General features: G+C 46.7%; 1 protein-coding gene across 1 annotated transcript in view; it reads right to left on the bottom strand.

Annotated features, from left to right (window-relative positions):
* The window catches only part of EPB41L4A (erythrocyte membrane protein band 4.1 like 4A), a 386,643-nt gene that overhangs the window by 86,954 nt on the left and 274,905 nt on the right, over positions 1-24,784 (bottom strand). Inside the window, exon 10 of the mRNA XM_075325013.1 lies at positions 5,535-5,626. Coding sequence (XP_075181128.1) covers positions 5,535-5,626 — 92 coding nt within the window. The remainder of the gene's footprint in view (positions 1-5,534; positions 5,627-24,784) is intronic.

The following is a 24,784-nucleotide window of genomic DNA, read 5'->3' as shown; positions in this document are numbered from 1 at the left end:
GACGGATCCCGACGGATTCCGTCGCCCATAGAGTTCCATTATAATACACGACGGATGCCAACCCATCCGTCGCTTTCAGTTTTTTCACCACACAGAAAAAACGTTACATTCTGCGTTGCTTCTGCCCGACGGTCAGTCACTCCACGACTGATCCGTCGCAAAACGGATGCAACGCAGGGCCACCAGTCACAATCCATCATTAATACAAGTCTATGAGAAAAAATATTTTGCAGGATTCAGTTTTTTCTTAAAGCGACGGATTGTGACTGAGGGAAAAAGACGGAAGTGTGAAAGCAGCCTAACGCTGACGGCCTATGAAAATAGGTTTCTGTTTCATTCTTCCAGCAGATAAAAAAAACAATGCTGCTATACATTAGTAGTATAGAATGTATTGTATCCACAATTACCCTTACATGGACTGAATAATTGTATGTACACACGATCCGGACATGCTGCGTCCTGGTGGCTCTTGACCTGCGAGGCCGCGAGTCTCCTCTGCAGGAGAACGCAGCTGCTCGTGCCCACGATTCAGATATGCTGCGTCCTGCAAAACAGACCTGCGGCCCCGCAGGTCAGGACCAGCCGCGTCTAGGTTGCAACATGTCCAGATCATGGACATGGGTTTGGTATATTGCGGATTGGATAGACAGATTGCTGGGTGGGGCTGGGGAAAACCCAGCGGTCATGGTGCACATTGGTACTAATGACAAAGTTAGAGGCAGGTGGAAGGTCCTTAAAAATGATTACAGGGAACTAGGAGAGAAGCTGAAGTCCAGGACCTCCAAGGTGGTGTTTTCAGAAATACTACTGGTGCCACGAGCGTTACTAGAAAGACAGCGGGAGCTTAGGGAGATAAATACCTGGCTTAGCAATTGGTGCAGGAAGGAAGAGTTCGGGTTCATGGAGAAATGGGCCGACTTCTCAGACGGCTACAGGCTCTACGGTAGGGACGGGCTGCACCTCAATGGGGAAAGTGCAGCTGTGCTGGGGGAGAAAATGGTCAGACGGATGGAGGAGCTTTTAAACTAAGATCTGGGGGGAGGGAGGGTAGTGGAGCAAAAAAGGTGATAGATATAGCAGATACAGACAGTGAGACGGTATAGGTCAATGAAGGATTAGGGGGGGATGGGACATGCAAGGAACGTAGGGAGTCTAGGAGTAATAAAAGTGTTAATAGTATTAAATGTCTACTGGCCAATGTAAGAAGTCTTACAAACAAAATGAATGAATTGGAGACTCTTATGTCAACCATGGATTATGATGTGGTGGGCATTACGGAAACCTGGCTGGACGAAAGCCATGACTGGGTGACAAACATACAGGGTTATAGTACATTTAGGAGGGACAGGAAAGACAAAAAAGGTGATGGGGTGTGTATATTTATCAAATCTAACCTAAACACTGTGTTGAATGATGACATTGGGGGGAACTGCAACAATGTAGAGTCAGTATGGGTAAATGTACATGGGGAGGGGAATAATGGAAAAATGCTAATTGGAGTTTGCTATAAGCCTCCTAACATACCTGAACAAATAGAGGGTGAAATGCTGGAACAAATTGAAAAGGCAGATAATAATAATAATAATCGGGTTCTTATTATGGGGGATTTCAACTATTCAGACATACAGTGGGACATAGAATCCTCTGGTTGTGCTAAAAGCTGTAAATTCTTATCTACTATTCAAGACAATTTCCTCTCTCAGATGGTAGATGAACCGACGAGGGGAGATAATTTGCTAGATCTGGTCCTGTCAAATAGACCGGATACAATTTCAGATCTACAGGTCCGGGAGCACTTAGGCACCAGTGATCATAATATGGTAAGCTTCAAAGTAATATTCAATAGAACATTTCAAATGGGAAATGCTAAAACCTGGAATTTTAGGAAAGCTGATTTCAACAAATTAAGGGAAGAGCTTAAATGTGAAGATTGAGACAAAGTCATGGTAACTGGCGATACTGAACATAAATGGGGAAAGTTTAAGGATACACTGCTAGAGTCCTGTAAAAAACTTATACCCTCTGGTAATAAAATGTCCAGGAATAAAAAGAAACCACTATGGATAAATAAGACTGTACAAAGTATAATAATACAGAAACAAAGGGCATTTAAAATCCTAAAGGCTGAGAATACAGAAATAGCATTTCAGAAGTATAAAGATATCAATAGGGAATGCAAAAAAGAAATCAAACAAGCAAAACTAGCTACTGAAACAAAAATCGCCAATGATGACATTAAAATAAATCCCAAAATCTTTTATAAATACATTAATGCCAAAAGGAAAACAAAGGATAGTATTGGCCCCTTAAAATATAATAACAAGTTAGTTATAGAGGACAAACATAAGACTGAGATATTAAATAGGCATTTCTCATCTGTGTTCACCAAGGAACTGACTGTGCTAGGGATCATTCAACAAGTGAAAAATCAAAGTTCACCACCCGATATAATTAATTTAACACAAGAAGAAGTACGCCTACGTCTGAGTAAATTAAGCATTGACAAATCCCCAGGGCCAGATGGCATTCATCCACGAATATTGAGGGAATTGAGCTCCGTAATCGACAGACCGCTGTATTTCATCTTTTTAGACTCGCTTGTAACAGGGTTGGTGCCTCAGGATTGGAGGATTGCTGATGTGGTACCGATAGTTAAGAAAGGTAAGAGGGTAGATCCAGGCAACTACAGTCCAGTAAGCCTGACATCAGTAGTTTGCAAAGTTTTTGAGGGCATTTTAAGGGATGACATGCAAAAATATATTGCAGAAAATAATATAATAACTGACAGACAGCATGGATTCATGAAACATAAGTCGTGTCTAACCAACCTGTTGGGGTTCTATAAGGGGATAAGTGCAAACCTGGATATTGGTAATGCAGCTGATGTGATTGATTTGGACTTTGCAAAGGCATTTGATACTGTACCACATAATAGCCTTATACTAAAGCTCCAGATGCAAGGGCTAGGGGAAACTATATGCAACTGGGTAAGGAATTGGCTAAAAGATAGGAAACAAAGAGTAGTCATAAATGTACATTCTCTAAATGGGCTATAGTAAGCAGTGGGGTGTCCCGCAGGGATCTGTGCTAGGACCGATTCTTTTTAATCTCTTTATTAATGACCTTGTGGCTGGGATTGATAGGAAAGTGTCAGTCTTTGCTGATGACAGCAAACTATGTAGGATATTAAAAACTGACCTTGATAGTACAATATTACAAAAAGATCTGGATAAGATGTCAGAATGGGCAGATACTTGGCAAATGAGATTTAATGTTGATAAATGTAAAGTAATCCTATAACTGCGTATATATTAAATGGAAGTAAACTCGGGACTACAGAACAGGAGAAGGACTTGGGTATTCTCATTACAAATAAGCTGAGCAGCAGCACTCAATGTCAAGCAGCAGCTGCTAATGCAAACAACATGAGATCACGTGATCTCAACGTATTGTTATCCCTCTATAAATCACCTGTAAGGCCACATCTGGAATATGGGATCCAGTTTTGGGCTCCACATTTTAAAAAGAACATTCAGAAGTTAGAGTCAGTTCAAAGGCGGGCAAGTAGACTACTACAAGGAATTGAAGGCCTCCCATATGATGACAGGTTGAAAAAGTTAGATATGTTTAGCTTAGAAAAAAGACGTCTCAGAGGAGATCTCATTTATATGTATAAATACATGTTTGGTCAATATAAAGGACTGGCACATGACTTATTTCTTCCAAAGACAATACTAAGGACCAGGGGGCACTCCCTGCGAGTGGAAGAAAAGCGATTCCGGTAGCTAAATAGGAAAGGGTTCTTTACAGTTCGAGCAGTCAGACTGTGGAATGCCCTACCACAAGAGGTAGTAATGGCAGATACTATAACAGCTTTTAAAAAAGGGCTGGATGATTTCCTCAGTACACACAACATTGTTGGTTATAAATGACTTAGTGACCAAATGTAGAACTGGTGGAGGAAGGTTGAACTAGATGGACCTAGGTCTTTTTTCAACCTAAGTAACTATGGGCACGAACCCTAAAAGTTACATTTATGAAAAAAAATAACCATAAAACAGTTTAGTGCATTAAATAGTTCTCTGGTCTTTATGTAACCTGGTAAATAGTGCATGACGTACAGTCCTGAGCTGTAGAAAGAGAACCTGTGCCCCCCCTTTTGATAGACAGCAACGAAGAGCGGTGCTAAAACATGAAAAGAATGTTCTTTCTTTTCCACAGCAAACTACACCCACACAGTTAAAGTATGAAGTACTGAAACCCATCATTTTACCAGCTGGGCTGCTGTGCTGTCAATCTGTTCTATAGGATTTTGCTGTGATTGTAAAGATATGTTTATGTGTGCAGAATTTCCCTGCAGTTGTAGAACTAGAACTAGATGTGGTTGAACAGCACAAAGTCAAGCAATATATATTATATTATATATTTTTTATAAGCTGTTTTATGTGCTGTTAGTGGTGACTTTAGTCGTGCTGGGACAACTGTATCACCGAAATAAACATGTGTGTGACAAATCATATGTAATTGCAATCATTTTCTGGAAGAACTACTTAATTTCTGGACCAATTTCAAGGGTGCCAACACTTTTGGCCCTCACTGTATATGGCACTGTGTACTTACAATTTCTTATTTTCCGTATCTACCCAGCAAATTGTTCCCTTTTCTCTGCTCTGTGTAAAAACAGGAAGTCTGTTGTCCCTACATGAATCATTCCCCTCAACGCCTTACCTCCTTGCTCCCCTCCTCCCTCCTGCAATTGACTTTTGCATTGATCTATGACTCCTGCGGTCAAAAGAGACTACCTTTCTACATAGAGCTTAAAAGGATTCATCTAGTTAGTTTTTAATCATGTGATGTCATAGACCTATTGTAAAACAGAAGAATTAACTGGGTAGAAAGGAAAATGAGCAACTGAAAGTACAAAGTGCTATAGAATATGATTATTTTTTTTTATTATTTTTATTTAGAGGAGAAAAACTAAGATGGGTGTGCTCCTTTAACTCATTCTACAGTCAGCAATAGATAGTGGAACACAGAGGCTATAGAAGTCAGTGTAAAATTTTTAATGAAGCCAAATTCCAAAAATTATTTTTAGGCCAAACTACCTGCTGTTAGAACAAGCTTAATGGTGGAATCTCAATTAACTCAATTGACACATCAGCAATGTACAGGAAATAAAGTTCGTACAAGGAATATTTAATCTGTTTTTCATTAAGCAGATTTTATGCACAAATTAGATAAAATTAGATTACGTGAATGGCTTTTTTTAGTGCATTATTTCTAAATGTGTTTTTATCCTGTTTTTTCTGCTGCGGTTTTTGTCTTCTTATAGTTTGTCATGTCATCTGAATTTTTAGGCCATAAATGCAAGAACTTAAGTAAAATATTGTCCCCAAAGTTGTCTGTATCCTAAAAACACTGTGGTACCCACCCTGAGTACCTGCCCGTGCTTGAAGTCTAATTTATAATCATTTCCATATTTCACATTACTCCATCAATGAGACATACAGTATGAAGAGCGCATGTATACAAACCTGAAAAACGTGTGGTGCTCCACACAACATTTCCACAGATGCTTACAGGCCACCTTGTTCCGTGTTTCAAAAAAAAATGAGGTTTCAGAGCACTGGAAAAAAACACAAAGAAACAGACAATGAGAAACCAGAGAGTTTTATGCCTGTAATAAAATTACCAATACACCACCGATTTATCTGTTGGTTCATCTAACATTTCTATACAATCTTGATGAGATTTGATTGGATTTTTTTCTTCAAAAATATAAAAATACACCCTCTGCCAACTCAAACACAAGATGATTTCAGATGGCAGGGATCCAAGCTCAGCACTGACAATATACACAGGTGTTTGCTAAAATAACTAGAATGATGGGTGCTCTGACCCCATTACACCTACACGAGCTACTAACAAAAACATCAGCAGCATTAGCAATGTACACAAGAACTGTGCTTGGCCTGGAAAATCAAATATTTTCTTTTTTCTGGATGTTTCTTAGCATATATCACATTTAGATATCATCACATGATGCAAAAGCTATGCGATGGCACCCAGTGTCATGGCCCCTACTACAGAACCATACACGATCCATGATACAAAAGCTATGCGATGGCAGCCAGTGTCATGGCCCCTACTACAGAACCATACACGATCCATGATACAAAACCTATGTGATGGCAGCCAGGGTCATGGCCCCTACTACACCACCATATAGATCCATGATGCAGAAGCTATGCGATGGCAGGCAGGGTCATGGCCCCTACTACAGCACCATATAGGATCCATGATACAAAAGCTATGTGATGGCAGCCAAGGGTCTTGGCCCCTTCTACTGCATCATATTGGATCCATGATGCAAAAGCTCCATGCAATTTCATACATCAAGTATAAAACAAGGCCGCGAACATGAAGCCATAGATTTACTTTTTCTTCTAGTTTTTTTTTACATTTCGTTTTTTTATTTTTAAATTGTAAATTTAAGATTTAATCCTATAATAAAATTGAGAGCCGGCATTCATACGAAGTCAGCATTTCTGCCGTACAGAGCTGTGCATCAGCACTGCTCTGTACGGTACAAGTGATCATATGATCGCAGCTTCAAGTACCCTAAGGGGACTAATAAATACAATAAAAATTGTGAAAAAAAAAGTTTGAAAAAATAAAAACCAAAAAGTTTAAAATCACCCCGCTTTTGCGTCATTGAAAATAAAAAAATACAAAATACACATATTTGGCATCGCTGAGTTTACAAGTGTCTGATCAATCAAAATATAATATAAATTAATATAGATTGGTAAACAGTGCAACTGAAAAAAAAAACGTTAAAGCCAGAATTACGGGCTTTTTTTTGCAGCCGCAACATTAAAAATAAAATGAAGAGGCGATCATAACATTGCATCTACCCAAAAATGGTATCAGTAAAAATGTCAGGTTAGTTCGGAAAAAAAAGCCATCACATAGCTCCAGATCCTGATAAACAAAAATGTCACGGGTCTCTGAAAATGGCGCCACAAACAAATTTTTAGGTTGTTTTGGATTTTTTTTTTCACCAATTAAATAAAAGAAAAACTATACATGTTTGGTATCTATGTACTTGTACTGACCTGGAAAATCATACTACCAGGTCATTTCTCTATACAATGAACATGGTAAATAAAAAAAACAAAAACTATTGTGGAATTGCAATTTTTTTCACCGCACTTGGAAATTTATTCCCATATTCTAGTACATTATATGGTAAAATTAATGGTTTCATTCAAGAGTAAAACTTTTCATGCAAAAAACAAACCCTCATACAGCTATGCAGACTTAAAAATAAAAAAATAAAAAAAACTTATGGCTCTTGGAAGAAGGGGAAGAAAAAACAAAAACGAAAAATGGTTAACTCCACTCATTAAAATCTGCCACTTCATGCAGTACAGGTTTTTTCTCATAACAGGCAATTTCCAATAAAGGGGGGCAATGTGTTGGCCTCCTTTAAGCAATTAAATAAAACAAATCTTTAATTAGAGAAAATTACACTTTCATCAAAAGGATTTCACTGAAAAATATGTTCTGTAGAGATTGCACGGGTAATTAACAAATATCTCTCGCCGTGCTTTGAATTTCTGACAAACAGCTAGAGTCGAGCACCTGAATCCCACATGTAAATGTGCATTTCTCTTTTTTCAAGTGCTTATTTATGTATTTTTAAAGATAAAACACCTCATGAAAGGAAAATTATCAAGAATGCCGCAGTGACGCTTTAAAGGAAAAGTGTTTGCTGTATTATTCATCTGAATGTGCATATGGCACGCTATGTATCACAGCCACTCAGTTCTCAGCTTTGTCAGGGAGAGTGCAGGGGGCACAAAGAAGACAAAAATCATTATATGCAGATCAGACAGAAACATATGCCGACACAGAAGAATTAATTCAGAGCAGATAAATGAAACAAAAAAAAAAAACCCCTCCTTCTTCCAATTCTGTGGTTACAACAATACAAAATTATTAAAAGCAACCAACAAACTATCAGGTGCTTAGCTGAACTGTACATGTCTATTCTTTACAGATTACCAGGTCTATAAGCGTTTGGACAGATGTCCTCATATTTGACTCTTGGATACTTTGGTATTCAGAAAAGTTTATCAATGACTGAAACAAAACAAGCCCAAATCACCCCCTCCATCACTCTGCTTGGTATGCGATGTTTGGGTTGATATGTGGCATTTAGTTTTCAACAAAACTCTCTTAGGTCTCGTCTGTCCAAAGGTTATTGTTCCAGAAGTCTTGCAGTTTGTTTTTGCGAGCAGCTCCATCTAAATGCATTTTTTTTTTCAAGTGCACAGTAGAAATACACCAGAAATGTCCCAGAACTGACCAGAAGGTAAGTGTTTATTAACTGTGCTTACCTTCTCTTTTAGAACCACACTACCTTTCACTATTATCTCATTTTCCCTTAGTTTTTGCTCCACTAATCCTTAAGCGGGCTTTACATGGTACAATATTTCTAGCAATTGCTAGCGATATTGTACGCAAAAGCACCCGCCCCCTTCGTGCATGCGATATCGTGTGATCGCTGCCGCAGCGAACATTATCGCTACGGCAGCGTCACACACACTTACCCGGTTGGCGTTGTCGCTGTGATTGCTGAACAATCCCTCCCTCAGCGTCACTAAGCGGCTGGCCAATCAAAGCTGAGGGGCGGAGATGAGCGGGACGAACATCCCGCCCACCTCCTCCTTCCTCATTGCGGGCGGGACGCAGGTAAGGTGAGGTTCCTCGCTCGTGCGGTGTCACACACAGCAATGTGTGCTGCTGCAGGAACGAGGAACAACATCTTTAAACAACCATTAACAATTTTTGGTTTTAGGACGACCTCTCCATGGTGAACGATTTTCACCACTTTGGAGGAAGTTTGAGGTCGCTGGTAAGTGTTACGCGCTGCGATACCGTTAATGACGCTGGATGTGCGTCACTAACGACGTGACCCCGACGATAAAACATTAACGATATCGTAGCGTGTAAAGCCCCCTTTACTCTCTTGTACGATCCCCAAACCCCAGCACTCTCCAAACAAATAATTATCTCACCTTTCCACTTACCACCCCACCTGACCTCATCTGCTACCTTGCTCCTAGACATCAGATTTCTTCTACTAAAACACAAACCATGCTGGCCATTCTCCCACCTCCTCTCCTTCTTTCTGCTGGAGATGTAGTGCCCCTGAGACTGGTCGCTACAGGGTATATCATTATATCCTTCCTGGGCAGGAAGAGGTTAACCCGGTAAGTTTACACACACCTCACATAGCTCATCTAAACACAGTCAGGAAGTGACTCAGACAGTTCCTAGCAGGCCAGGCACTGGGGGAACTTCAGTTCACCATAACAACTATCTGGATCCTTGCAAAGATGGGAGGGCAGGAGTAGGAGTAAGTTACAAAGCAGACAGGAAGTCGAGGTCAGTTCCAGTCAGACAGAGAAACAGTAGACATGCTGTGGAGCAAGCACCCTGAGGGGTTGCTGCCAGGCACCCCTCAGGGAGGCAAAACAGAACCGTCTGGGATGTAACACTGCACCGACCTCTGCAGGAGTCTCCTGCAGAGGGGAGCCAGGCACACCAGGGCTAGTAACACTTGGAGGGACGGGACTTGGTACCAGTAATTGTGGGCAAAAGGAGTACAGTCGCCAGGGAGAGTACGGAGGTCCAGCCCATAGAGAGGTTCAAGCTGCCTGCCATACGGGCCAAGACAGAGTGAGAAAGAGAGTAGGAGGGGATCCCAAGACTCTTCAGGCTACAGGGACCCACCAAGTACAGAGTTGTGCTTGGAGGAGAAAGCCCACCGATTACCAGACCGGACCTCTGACCTGCCCGGCATCGACCGGAGTCTCTGACGGTGAGGACCAGCATCTGGGGCGCGATGGCATCTTAACCAGAGAATATAAGCATCTGGAACCCGCACCCGGTGACTGAGTAAATGCCGCTACTCTGCGCTCCAGCGTACCCGTGGACTGCCACCCCGTTCTCACCAACCTCCTGGGGTAATCCCGCTTCGCCTGTGGGGAGCGATACCATCCTGGCTGCACCAAACATCTGCCCCGGAGAGAGACTCTGCAGCGGTGGCCAATTCCTGGCCGCACACCATGGGTGGCGCTGCAAAGCATCCCCCATTCCTATCCAACACCGCTCCTGGGAGAAGAAAAGTCACAGGAAGGGTCGGCGGCGGAGGAGGCCGCGACCCAGTCGCCATTGCAACCGGCGACATGCTTCCCAGGGACTCTTCGCCCTCCTTCCATCCCCCCTCGCACTTGTTTGTCTTTTCATGTAACCGACGGGGCCAATCACAGCAACCCCAAGAAACCACTGGCCTGGTAACAAGTACCCTAAGGCCCCATGGGCACTACAGAGACATTTCTCATAATTAGGACCCCAGCTGATACTCCCAATTAATTCTCCCTCCTATCGCCTCCAACCTACTCGAAACGACTGCAAGTTTTCCTATGTAACACCCATTCCCTTGATGCCCACCTCGCCATTCCCTTTCTCAGTAGCCCTCTGGAAAGCCCGGTCCATCTGCAATAAGCTCTATATCATTCACAACCTCTTTATCACTTGCAATCTTTCTTTCCTGGACCTCACCAAAACATGGCTGAAACAGCTTCTCCTGCTCCACTGTGTTATGGTAGCCTTCACTTCATCAACACTCCTCGACCTGTCAACACTCAAGGTGGAGGAGTTGGTCTTCTCCTTTCTACTAACTGCACCTTCAATCCAATTTCACCACTAACTTCCCTTCTTTTGAAGTGTATTTTGTCTGTTTCTACTCTCCTTTCAACTAGAGATGAGGGAACCTGAGGTTTCGTTTTCGAACCGAACACCAAATTTAGAAAATCAAGGTTCAGGTTCGGATGCTTTACGTGCAAAAATAACTTGCGCGAACAAAGCTATGCTCAGGTATGCTTGGTGTTCAGCCCTGTGCGAGCCCCTTGCAGTGTTTGAACGGCGCACACTGTGAGTAATAACAGCGTGATCCCATGTAGTGTGCATCAAAAAAAAAAAAAAAGTATGAAAAAGCCCGTCCACTTTCCCCAGGAAGTGATCTGCTTATGGCTGGCTGTATGTGGGCAGAGACTCAAACTGCAAATCAGTGACTTGATCTGTTGTTCGAGTCAAGCTCGAGCCTGTGGAGCTAGGCTAATTTGCTGCCAGTGAACCGAGCCTCGTCGGAACCGCTCATCTCTACTTTCAGGTGGCCGTCAAATACCAACCCCTGGTATATGATAAATTCTCCACCTGGCTTCCTCACGTTCTCTCTGCTGATATTCCCACCATCATCATGGTTAAATTCAACATCCCTACTGACACCCACCAATCAGCAGCTTCCAAACTTCTGTCGCTTACTTCATATTTTGATCTTACTCAGTGGTCTTCCACAGCCACCCACACGGACAGACATCCATTTTTCTCTCCTTTTTTTTTCCTCTACTATATAGCCTATTAACAGGAAATTGTGGAGTCAACATAATAATGATGTTGAAGAATATTTAGTTTTCCTTTTTTTAGGGTCATTCAGGCTGTTGATCGGCCCTCTTTCTCTTAATCTAAGAGAAATGTCTCATTATTACAGTTTGTTAAATTTTTTTACTATTCGGATCTTGATGTTTCGTGGAAGCCTTCCCTACTTAAAGGTCTGAAAAGCGGATGTTAGGGAAGGTATGCTAGTCATTTTAAGTGACCTGATAAGGTAAGATATCTATTATGTCACAAATAATTAATATCATAGCATGGAACATTAGAGGCTAGGGAACTCCAGCTAAAAGATATGCTGTCTTCTCGTGACTCCGCTAATTCTGATCAGAGATCATTTGTGTTTCTGAAACACATGTGGCAGGGGGCCGAACTAGGTTTCTCAAAAAGCCCTGGGTGACTATGGAGTATCACTCGACCTTTACTGCATATGCACAGGGAATAAGCACTCTGGTACACAAGTCTAATGATTTCCATTGTTCAAATTCAAAGATAGAAACAGATGGCAGGTATGCTTCGCCTGCACTATACATAAATGTTAACTTCATTACTGTTGCCCTACATATACTGCCTCCATTTTCTACAGAAATTCTTACATTTTGTCTTTTATAAGTTTCTTATAAAAAAAAGGTATTAGAGACGATGAGTTTTGGCCCTAACGAGTGAATTCAAATGTCCCAATAACGGATTTGTTAGAGACCATTGGTAGATGGGGACACCAGCAATCTCACCCTCCTGGCTGCCCAGTGGTGACTGCTCCAACCCCAGTTCCTGCTATTGTCTGATAAGGCCTGTGAATTCCGCACAGGCTTCCCGATGAGGGCCAGTACACCCATACCCCCATACCCAGAAGTGTCTCTCAGTATGGCTGAGACGCATCAGGTATTTAAAGCTGAGGTGCCTGGGTTACGAGTTCTATAAGTTGCTAGTTCTCAGGTCTCTGTGTGCTGCCACTGTTATTGTGCTGTATGCCGTTGCTGATTCCTGTGTTTCAAGTGCATGACAAGTCGGCTGCTGCAACTATCCACACCAGCCACTTCCACAATATCTGCTTCAAGTATCCTCTCCAGCCGTTCCTACGATAACTGCTGCTGACACAATTATGCACGCCGGTCACCCCTACGATAATAGCAGCTGCTTCTGGAACTACTCATTCCGGCCACTGCTACTGCATCCATCTATCCATCCCAGCAGAATCCACGACACCGGCTGCTGCTGCTTCTGCAATCGGAGACTGACTGTGTCCATATCTATGGCACAAGCCCGTCGAGGTACCGGTCCTTCCCTGGGGCTGCCCTCTGTCGGCTACCTACACGTGTGTGTGTGTGTGTGTGTGTATTCATTCAGGGCCGACGTCAGCACCTGGCAAACCCAGTCAAATGCCGGGGCCCTGGGCTGCCGGGGGGGCCCACTCGCGGTGGAAGGAGTGGTGCATCGCTACTCAGAGGGGCCCGGTGCCTGCGCTTTCACTGGCCTCCCCCCTGCCGAGGATTGCGCTTTCAATTGTGTCGGCATCGTAGTTGCCGATACAATTGAAAGCAAAGATGATAGAGGGAGCAGCGCGCTCCCTCTCTCATCATTCTCCCCGCTGTGTCTGGAGTGTGGGCGCTTTGGACACCTCTGCAGCGAAGCGCGGTGACGTCACCACTGCATGCCTGCAGTGAGTGTAGAGTGAGCAACAGCAGTGGACGCGCCGAGGAGACCGGAGCAGCGGGGGAACGAAGAGAAGTGAGTATGTACTAGTCACTGTAGCCAGACGACCATGGGGGCTATATACTACATGAAGGTGCCTAATGCTATCTGGCTCTGCACTGTGCTATATGGGATTGTATACTACATGAGGGTACCTAATGCTATCTGGGTCTGAACTGTGCTATATGGGGCTGTTTACTACATGAGTATACCTAATGCTATCTTGCTATCTGGGTCTGTACTGTGCTATATGGGACTGTATACCACATGAGGGTACCTAATGCTATCTGGGTCTGAACTGTGCTATATGGAGCTGTTTACTACATGAGTATACCTAATGCTATCTGGGTCTGTACTGTGCTATATGGGACTGTATACTACATGAGGATACCTAATGCTATATGGGGCTGTATGCTACAAGAGGGTACCTAATGCTATCTGGGTCTGCACTGTGCTATATAGGGGCTGTGTACTACATGAAGATACCTAATGCTATCTGGGGCTGTATACTACATGAGGGTACCTAATGCTATCTGGGTCTGCACTGTGCTATATAGGGGCTGTGTACTACATGAAGATACCTAATGCTATCTGGGTCTGCACTGTGCTATATCCTTGCTGTATACCACATGAGGATGTCTAATGCCATCTGGGTCTGTACTGTGCTATATATGGGCTGTATACTACATGAGGGTACCTAATGGTATCTGGGTCTGCACTGTGCTATATAGGGGCTGTGTACTACATGAGGATACCTAATGCTATCTGGGTCTGTACTGTGCTATATGAGGCTGTATATTACATGAAGGTGCCTAATACTATTTGGCTCTGCACTGTGCTATATGGGGCTGTATACTACATGAAGGTGCCTAATGCTATCTGGGTCTCTACTGTGCTATATGGGGCTGTATATTACATGAAGGTGCCTAATACTATCTGGGTCTGTACTGTCCTATATACGGGCTGTATACTACATGAGGGTACCTAATGGTATCTGGGTCTGCACTGTGCTATATCCTTGCTGTATACTACATGAAGGTGCCTAATGCTATGTGGGTCTGTACTGTGCTATATACAGGCTTTATACTACATGAAGGTGCCTAATAATATCTGGGTCTGCACTGTACTATATAGGGGCTGTGCACTACATGAGGGTGCCTAATGCTCTCCGGGTCTGTACTGTGCCATATGGGGCTGTAAACTACATGAAGGTTGCATAGTGCCATATGGGGTCTACCTAATGCCATATGGGGGCTGCATAGTGCCATATTGAGGCTGCATAATGCTACATGGGTCTACATAATACTATATGGAGGACTATGGGGGCTTCCTAACACTATATGGAGGAATATGGGGGCTGCATACTACTATACCCCAGGAATTGTATGTCTCCTCCACCCCGGTGTTGTATACCCCCTCAGAGCTGTATGTCCCCCCACCCCAGTGCTGTATACCCCCAGAGCTGCATGTAATTCCCCACCTCAGAGCTGTTTGTCCCCCACCCCAGAGCCACTGCCCCTCTCTAGAGCTGAATGCCCCCATTGCTGTATACCCCTTTCCTCAGTAATATGTATGCCCAACAGTAATGTGATGTATATACAGCAGTGTTAGTGTTTTCTATGTGCGGCCATGTCTGTTAGTGACGGCCACCAATCAGCACGGTACAGCAACATGCCTGGAAAGAGCTGGATGGAGACAAGCGGGGAGGTGAATGAGGCTGTTGTCGGCTTCCCAATATTAGAAATATCTCTAATGTGTGTGTGTGCATGTATGATGTGTATCTATGCATGTCAGTGTATGTGGCTGTGTCTAGATTTATGTCTGTTCATATGTGTTTTTGTGAATTTTTCATATACGTATGCCTGTATGTGTATGTATCTGTGTATGTCTATGTGTGCATGGGGCCCACTGAGACTTTCGCCCAGGGCCCACAAAAACCTGGAGCCGGCCCTGTATGTATGTATGTATGTATGTATGTATGTATGTATGTATGTATGTATGTATGATGTATGTATATCGCCACCTCAAGTGTTTTTAGTGGAGACTTGGTAATTATTCTGGTTCACTCCTCCAGGTGAATGATTGGTACCTTCGGTCCAGTGGATCCACTTATCCCGTCCTAGCCCAGCAAGCATTACACTCATATCATTTATCTCTAAAAATGTTAAAATTCCATGTAGCTCATTTTCGATGGACAAAGGATGAAGGCCCTATATCAGTGATGGCGAACCTATGTCATGCATGCCAGACTGGGCACGCAGAGCCCTTTGTGCTGGTGTGGCACCCTGGACAAGCCAGGACATCACAGGTACTGCAACAACACACCCCACACCCCGGCTAGGCACACCAAAGTCAGACAAAAATCCTTGTTGCCTCCCTCAAGGGGCTGATGTCCACACCAGGGGGTGGAGCCAGGCGGTTGGCCCCACCCACCGAGGAGTTCACAGTCCTGGAGGCGGGAAAAGGAAGTCAGAGTAGTAGTAGAGCAGACTGACGTGTCCGGGTGCGTGGCCCGGGCACATACAGCAAGGTTGGCAGACGATGATGACCGTCTGCAGGAGAGGCTGATTGACGTGAACCGTAAGGACCAGGGACGGGCGGTGGCCCGCCGGTACCGGATCGGGGAGCGAAGAGAAGCCAGCACCATTCGGCAGGGCCTACGGACCCCGACCAGGCTTGGACTTGCCGTAAAACCGGTCAAATCCGTTAGCGAAGGGAACCCCGGGGTTTCCCAGCAGTCAAGACCCGATTGAAGGCAACCGCTCAAACCGTGAAGGGAAAAAAAGTCACCGCCAAGGCTACAGTTCCCAGGGCCAGAGCCTGCGGGCAAAAGGGGCTCCCTCAGCATCCATCCAAGCTGGGGAGCGGGTTACCGGTGGGAAGCCACTAGAACCGAGAACATAACACAGGTGCAGGGAAAGGCAGTCACCGCCAACCTACCGGGGGAAGAACCACCGCAGCCATCTGTGGGACCCGTCCATCCAGCCGTTTGTTTTACCGGAGACTTTGCATTCATCATTGGCTGAGTGAGTACCACCGTGCCGTGCGGCACCGCGCTGCCCCCGCGACCCTGCACCTCACCAGGCCCCGTAACCCACCTGCCATTCCTCCCTCACCGGGCCCCGTGACAACCAACCCCCCTACCCACGGAGGGGAAAAACAACATCCAAGCTGCTCCCTGTCATCGCTCCCGGGATCCCTGTCCAGAGCAGCGGTGGTGTCACAACCTCACCACAACCGTGGGTGCCGTCACGGACAATAAATCCCCAAAACCATTCCCCTTTTCACTCACGGGCGAGGAGCGCCGCTCGAGTCCCCGGATCCGGCCCACCGCTCGAGCCACCGAGCAGCAAGCGAAGCAGCAGCAGTGCCGGACCCGAGCGTGGTGAGCGCAGCGTCCCCTCCTCCGCCCGCGACACTGGCACGCGCGCTGTCGCCACACTGAGCCACTTTGAACTGCCGATGTGATCGCGCCGGCAGTTCAAAGTGGTGTTTAGCAGAGGAGACATTTTTCCTCCCTCTGACACGCCTCCTCTCCTGGGCTGCAGGCCTGTTGCCTATGAGACGGAGCGTCAGTAGGCGGCGCCGACGTCTTGTGGCCGCGCGGTGGAGCGGGTGCTAGAAGGTGAAGTTTTTTGTTTTATTTTTAAGCTGTGTGCAGCTGTGCCAAGGTGTGGGGGGACAAAGCCAGCACGGGGCAAACATGGGAGCACGGGGCAAACATGGGAGCACGGGGCAAACATGGGAGCACGGGGCAAACATGGGAGCACGGGGCAAACAGACAGAGCACGGGGCAAACATGGAGAGCACGGGGCAAACATGGAGAGCACGGGGAAAACATGGAGAGCACGGGCATACAGAGCACGGGGCAAACAACAAAGCACGGGGCAAACAGGGCAAACAGAGCACGGGGCAAACAGACAGAGCACGGGGCAAACATGGAGAGCACGGGCATACAGAGCACGGGGCAAACAACAAAGCACGGGGCAAACAGGGCAAACAGAGCACGGGGCAAACAGACAGAGCACGGGGCAAACAACAAAGCACGGGGCAAACAACAAAGCACGGGGCAAACAACAAAGCACGGGGCAAACAACAAAGCACGGGGCAAACAACAAAGCACGGGGCAAACAAACAGAGCACGGGGCAAACAAACAGAGCACGGGGCAAACAAACAGAGCACGGGGCAAACAAACAGAGCACGGGGCAAACAAACAGAGCACGGGGCAAACAAACAGAGCACGGGGCAAACAAACAGAGCACGGGGAAAACAGGGCAAACAGAGCACGGGGCAAACAGAGCACGGGGCAAACATGGGAGCACGGGGCAAACAGAGCACGGGGCATACAGAGCACGGGGCATACAGAGCACGGGCCATACAGAGCACGGGCCATACAGAGCACGGGCCATACAGAGCACGGGCCATACAGAGCACGGGGCAAACAGACAGAGCATGGGGCAAACAGACAGAGCACGGGGCAAACATGGGAGCACGGGGCAAACAGAGCACGGGGCATACAGAGCACGGGGCATACAGAGCACGGGCCATACAGAGCACGGGCCATACAGAGCACAAGGCAAACAGACAGAGCATGGGGCAAACAGACAGAGCACGGGGCAAACAGACAGAGCACGGGGCAAACAGACAGAGCACGGGGCAAACAGACAGAGCACGGGGCAAACAGACAGAGCACGGGGCAAACAGACAGAGCACGGGGCAAACAGACAGAGCACGGGGCAAACAGACAGAGCACGGGGCAAACAGACAGAGCACGGGGCAAACAACAAAGCACGGGGCATACAAACAGAGCACGGGGCAAACAAACAGAGCACGGGGCAAACAAACAGAGCACGGGGCAAACAAACAGAGCACGGGGCAAACAAACAGAGCACGGGGCAAACAAACAGAGCACGGGGCAAACAAACAGAGCACGGGGCAAACAAACAGAGCACGGGGCAAACAAACAGAGCACGGGGCAAACAAACAGAGCACGGGGCAAACAAACAGAGCACGGGGAAAACAGGGCAAACAGAGCACGGGGCATACAAACAGAGCACGGGGCAAACATGGGAGCACGGGGCAAACAAAAAGAGCACGGGGAAAACAGGGCAAACAGAGCACGGGGCATACAAACAGAGCACGGGGCAAACATGGGAGCACGAGGCAAACATGGGAGCACGGGGCAAACAGAGCACGGGGCATACAGAGCACGGGGTATACAGAGCACGGGGCAAACAGACAGAGCACGGGGCAAACAGACAGAGCACGGGGCAAACAGACAGAGCACGGGGCAAACAGACAGAGCACGGGGCAAACAGACAGAGCACGGGGCAAACAGACAGAGCACGGGGCAAACAGACAGAGCACGGGGCAAACAGACAGAGCACGGGGCAAACATGGAGTGCACGGGGCAAACAAACAGAGCACGGGGCATACAAACAGAGCACGGGGCAAACAAACAGAGGACGGGGCAAACAGACAGAGCACGGGGCAAACAGACAGAGCACGGGGCAAACAGACAGAGCACGGGGCAAACAGACAGAGCACGGGGCAAACAGACAGAGCACGGGGCAAACAGACAGAGCACGGGGCAAACAGACAGAGCACGGGGCAAACAGACAGAGCACGGGGCAAACAGACAGAGCACGGGCAAACAGAGCACGGGGCAAACAGACAGAGCACGGGGCAAACAGACAGAGCACGGGGCAAACAGACAGAGCACGGGGCAAACAGACAGAGCACGGGGCAAACAGACAGAGCACGGGGCAAACAGACAGAGCACGGGGCAAACAGACAGAGCACGGGGCAAACAAACAGAGGACGGGGCAAACAAACAGAGGACAGGGCAAACAGAGCACGGGGCATACAGAGCACGGGGCATACAGAGCACGGGGCAAACAAACAGAGCACGGGGCAAACAAACAGAGCACGGGGCAAACAAACAGAGCACGGGGCAAACAAACAGAGCACGGGGCAAACAGAGCACGGGGCAAACAGAGCACGGGGCAAACAGAGCACGGGGCAAACAGAGCACGGGGCAAACAGAGCACGGGGCAAACAGAGCACGGGGCAAACAGAGCACGGGGCAAACAGAGCACGGGGCAAACAGAGCACGGGGCAAACAAACAGAGCACGGGGCAAACAAACAGAGCACGGGGCAAACAAACAGAGCACGGGGCAAACAAACAGAGCACAGGGCAAACAAACAGAGCACGGGGCAAACAAACAGCACGGGGCAAACAAACAGCACGGGGCAAACAAACAGCACGGGGCAAACAAACAGAGCACGGGGCAAACAGGGCAAACAGAGCACGGGGCATACCGAGCACGGGGCAAACAGAGCACGGGGCAAACAGAGCACGGGGCATACAGAGCACGGGGCATACAGAGCACGGGCCATACAGAGCACGGGCCAAACAGAGCACGGGCCAAACAGAGCACGGGCCAAACAGAGCACGGGCCAAACAGAGCACGGGCCAAACAGAGCACGGGGCAAACAGAGCACGGGGCAAACAGAGCACGGGGCAAACAGAGCACGGGGCAAACAGAGCACGGGGCAAACAGAGCACGGGGCAAACAGAGCACGGGGCAAACAGAGCACGGGGCAAACAGACAGAGCACGGGGCAAACAGACAGAGCACGGGGCAAACAGACAGAGCACGGGGCAAACAGACAGAGCACGGGGCAAACAGACAGAGCACGGGGCAAACAGACAGAGCACGGGGCAAACAGACAGAGCACGGGGCAAACAGACAGAGCACGGGGCAAACAGACAGAGCACGGGGCAAACAAACAGAGCACGGGGCAAACAAACAGAGCACGGGGCAAACAAACAGAGCACGGGGCAAACAAACAGAGCACGGGGCAAACAAACAGCACGGGGCAAACAAACAGCACGGGGCAAACAAACAGCACGGGGCAAACAAACAGAGCACGGGGCAAACAGGGCAAACAGAGCACGGGGCATACCGAGCACGGGGCAAACAAACAGAGCACGGGGCAAACAAACAGAGCATGGGGTAAACAAACAGAGCACGGGGTAAACAAATAGAGCACGGGGCAAACATGGCTGCAAGGATGGGGGAAACGTGCAAAGATGGGGGAAACATGGCTGCAAGGATGGGGGAAACATGGCTGCAAGGATGGGGGGAAACATGGCTGCAAGGATGGGGGGAACATGACTGCAAGAATGGGGGAAACATGCAAGGATGGGGGGAAACATGCCAGGATGGGGTACATTTAGCAGGAAGGGGAACATGCCAGGAAGGGGTACATTTACCAGTATGGGGGATACATTTACCAGAATGGGGGGAAAAATAAAAGGATTGGAGGAAACATGCCAGGATAGGGGGAACATGAACATGCCAGGATGAGGAAAAATGCCAGGATGGGGAACATTTAGCAGGAAGGGTGACATTTATCAGGATGGGGTACATTTACCAGGAAAGGGGACATTTACCAGGATAAGGGAACATGCCTGTATGAGGTACATTTACCAGGATGGGGTCATTTAACAGCATGGGGGAACATGCCAGGATGGGATGCATTTACAATGATGGGGTACATTTAACAGGAATGGGGTACATTTACCAGGATGGGGAATATGCTGGAATGGGGTACATTTACCAGGATGGGGCCATGATGTGGACAAATATACCAGAATGTAGGAAATATATATCAGGATGGGGGACATGTTTACCAGGAAGTGGCCCAGGAAGTGGCACAGAACTACAGAATGAAGGGGGAGGGGAGCAACTCCTACGTCTTTATGGGATTTCAAGATGTTCAGACTTTGAAATGTAGATGTGGATTACAGGGTGATTGCATTCCAGGCTTAAATCTCTGTCTAATATGCTGCAATTTTTTCCAGAAAGATCAATCCAACTGCTGTGCCTGGAAAGGGCAGGGGCTCAGCTTCAATGTGTGGTAAGCATGCATGAGCGTGATGCCCCCTGCTGAAGAGAAGAGAAGACGGCAAAGGTAAAGTTAAAATCAATTATTTACGGTAAATAATAGGATTGGTTGGCACTTCAGGAAAAAAAATGGATTTAGGGCTACAGTTTGGGCACTCGGCCTGTAAAAGGTTCGCCATGACTGTCCTCTATCCTTAGAGCAGTTGAGTGAAGTCCTAGAAAATGTTCCTAGATTGTCACCGAGTGCCCAGGAACTCTCTCAGCTAAATAATATACATCAGGTTTACAAGACCCCTAATTTTTTTCCCCAAAAAACTGGACTTTGTACAGATGCAAAGTGTTCTACATGTAGAATTGAAGAACACTTAGTACATTAGGTTATGGGAATATAAAAGAATGGGGACCTTTTGGAATGGCGTTCTTTCCATATTGGAAAGGGTTTATGGGGAGGTGAGACTTTCAAAAGATCTGTCACAATTGTCTCCCATCATTAGGAGACTGACAGGTTTTCTGATCTGAGTCTCACACTGCCTTGTGAAACTCTGAAATTTTAAATGTGATTTTTTTTTTTTTGTGTAGCAAGAATTAATGTCATTTTCCTCACTTGCAGCTCCTGGTTAGTTATCCTCAAGTGCAGCCGGTTTGTGATCAATCCCATCCCCTTTATGATCCACTGATAACAGTAATAGAATTCATTCCCGCCTTCTTGGAGGTTCTCTCGGACCTGCTGGTGATCCACTGCTGGAGCATTTGCGGTGATACTGATTAGAGTCATGTTGCCTGCAGCCTTGGTGTCTGGCTGCAGCCGTGAAGTTCGTTGGTATATCCTATTGTCTACGTTCCCCTACCTGTCCTGCTTCCACTGTGTGTCGTTACTGTAATGGTGATGTCTAGTATACTCACCGACCTTGTTGTCACGATACAGGGTGAGTAGAGCGACCGTAAGGGACTAGGCACATAATGGCTCAGAGGGGAAAGACTTCTATAGGGACGGCAGGGGAGCCTAGGCACCAGACACAGGTTAGGGTCAGGAGATGTCCATCCCCCACTCCCTACAGTCAGGGTCTTCTTGTTAACATCCTCATTGATTCTCATGTGTTATGCCGTAGTCCGGACATCCAGCAGTCCCGTGTGCATCTGTCACTCCATGTGTCAGACACTAGCCAATCCAAGCGTGACAAGATCCACATGTGTATTCTGGGACTACTAGAGGATGGTAGTGATCTGGATGTCCCTATGTCATTGGCTATTGGTCGTATCATGTATCACGCTCGCAAACCTATAGAGTTTTACTGGCTAGATACACTACTTCCTAGTATTGGAGAATTGAAACATATGATAAATAATTTGGCTAGAGAAGGGTGTATGCAACAAACGCAACTCTATTAACAAATTGGAAAACTTATGGAGTCCCTGGTTGGACACTACAGGGTTACAATTGAATGTATTACTTTGAGACAGAATACCTTTCATACTATCCTCCTTTGTAGTCTACATAATTATAATAATATTTTTCTCTGTGGAATAATGGATGTGGAGGATCAGGTTTGTCTGGATTGTTGTGGTTTATGTAGGGGTGGGTTTGGGAGTTAGGTAATCATTGTATTTGTATGTGATTTGCCTACTAAGTTCTAACCCCTGTCTTCATTCTGTAATCTATGGTGAAAAACACAGACTTTTTTCACTGACGTGTAAAAAACGCATATGTCCCTCCATGTACGGTGATTCATGGCACATGTGGGTTATCCATGTGCTATCCATGATCCATCATCCGTGATCAGTGATAACACATGGAATTAAACTCACCTGTCCCCGCTCCTGCTGTCTGTGGTACTGAACTCTTCGGCTCTGCTGTGTATACAGCAGCCGCTGAATCCCGCTGCAGCTACTTCCGGGATGGCTGCTCCGTGCATAAATGCATATGCATGAGAATAAGCAGTCGGGCTGGAAGGAGGAGGAGCAGCAGCTGAAGGCAGCGTTGCTGGAGAAGGCGAGTATAAAAAGCTTTTACTTTCAATGTACGTGTTTTTCTGGTACGTGTTTCGTGGGACATCAGTGATGCCAGGAAAAAAAACAGACATGTCTCTGTGCAGAGCACACGGACACACGTGTACGTCGCATGGAGACACGGTCCGTGAAAAATCACTGAGGTGTGCGCAGACTATTGATTATAATGGGTCTTCGTATGTCCGTGATTATGGTACGTATAAAAACTAGCACATACATACCAGAATCACTGACGTGTGAAAAAGGCGTAGGCCTTTGAAAGAGGCCAAATGCACACTAATCAAGCACTCCCTCACCGGCACTAATGAAAAATGATGAGCCGGCAAGGGAGTGCACGGTCAGTGGGAATTGTAAAGAGATAACCCGGTGAGCAAAAAAAGCAGAGACCAGCCCAGACTCAAAAAGTTAAGTCAGTTTCAAAAGGGTGGCTGATTTCTGCTCACCATGTTCTCTCCTTACCATGAACACATACAATGCGCTCAATTGCAAGGTTATCACTTCTACCTCCAAAACAGCATATAAGGTGCAATATGATGAACTATTAAGGGGGCTTTACACGCTACGATATCGTTAATGAATTATCGTCGGGGTCACGGTGTTTGTGACGCACATCCGGCGTCAATAACGATATCGCAGTGTGTAAAACTTAAGAGCAATCTGAAACGATCGCAAAAGAGGGCAAAATCGTTTGCCGCGGAGATGTCGTCCTGAAATAAAAAATTGTTTTCTGCTTTTAGCGATGTTGTTTGTCGTTTCTGCGGCAGCACACCGCTATGTGTGACACCGCAGGAGCGACAAACATCTCCTTACCTGCCTCCACCAGCAATGCGGAAGGAATGAGGTGGGCGGGATGTTTACGTCCCGCTCATCTCCGCCCCTCCACTTGTATTGGACGGCTGCCGTGTGACGTCGCTGTGACGCCGCACAACCCGCCCCCTTAGAAAGGAGGCGGTTCGCCGGCCAGAGCGACGTAGCAGATCAGGTATGTGCGTGTGATGCTGCCGTAGCGATAATGTTCGCTACGGCAGCGATCACCACATATCGGCCGTACGACGGGGGCGGGTGCTATCGTGCTCGACATCGCTAGCAATTGATAGCGATGTCGTAGCGTGTAAAGCCCGCTTTAGACTCCAAAGGGCCCACATACTCTTCTGCCTCTGTCTGCCCCTGTGTAGATCTATCTAAAAGCTTATATACAGTATATCATAAACGTTAGTGCAGCCTCACATTTTTGTAAATATTTTATCATATCTTTCCATGGGACAACACTGGAGATATGACACTTTAATACAATGTAAAGTAGTTAGTGTACAGCTTGCATAACATTGTAAAATTGGTGTGCTCTCTAAATAACTCAATACAGCCATTAATAATGTCAAAACCACTGATAACAAAAGTGAGTATACTCGAAATTGAAAATGGCCAAATTGTGTCCAATCAGCCATTGTCATTCCCTGTGTCATGCCCCTCAATAGTGTCACAGGGTCTCAGGTGTGAATGGGCAGCAATTGTGTTAAATTTGGTGTAACCGTTCACACACACTGTCAAACTGGTCACTGGATATTTAACATGGCACCTCATGGCAAAGATTTCTCTGAAGATCTGAAAAAAGAATTGTTGCTTTACATAAAGATGGCCTTGGCCAGAG

The sequence above is a fragment of the Anomaloglossus baeobatrachus genome, chromosome 1 (genome assembly GCF_048569485.1).
Source record: "Anomaloglossus baeobatrachus isolate aAnoBae1 chromosome 1, aAnoBae1.hap1, whole genome shotgun sequence".
Taxonomy (NCBI): domain Eukaryota; kingdom Metazoa; phylum Chordata; class Amphibia; order Anura; family Aromobatidae; genus Anomaloglossus; species Anomaloglossus baeobatrachus.
The sequence above is the reverse complement of the archived record's forward strand: the minus strand, read 5'-3'. Positions and strand labels throughout refer to the sequence as shown.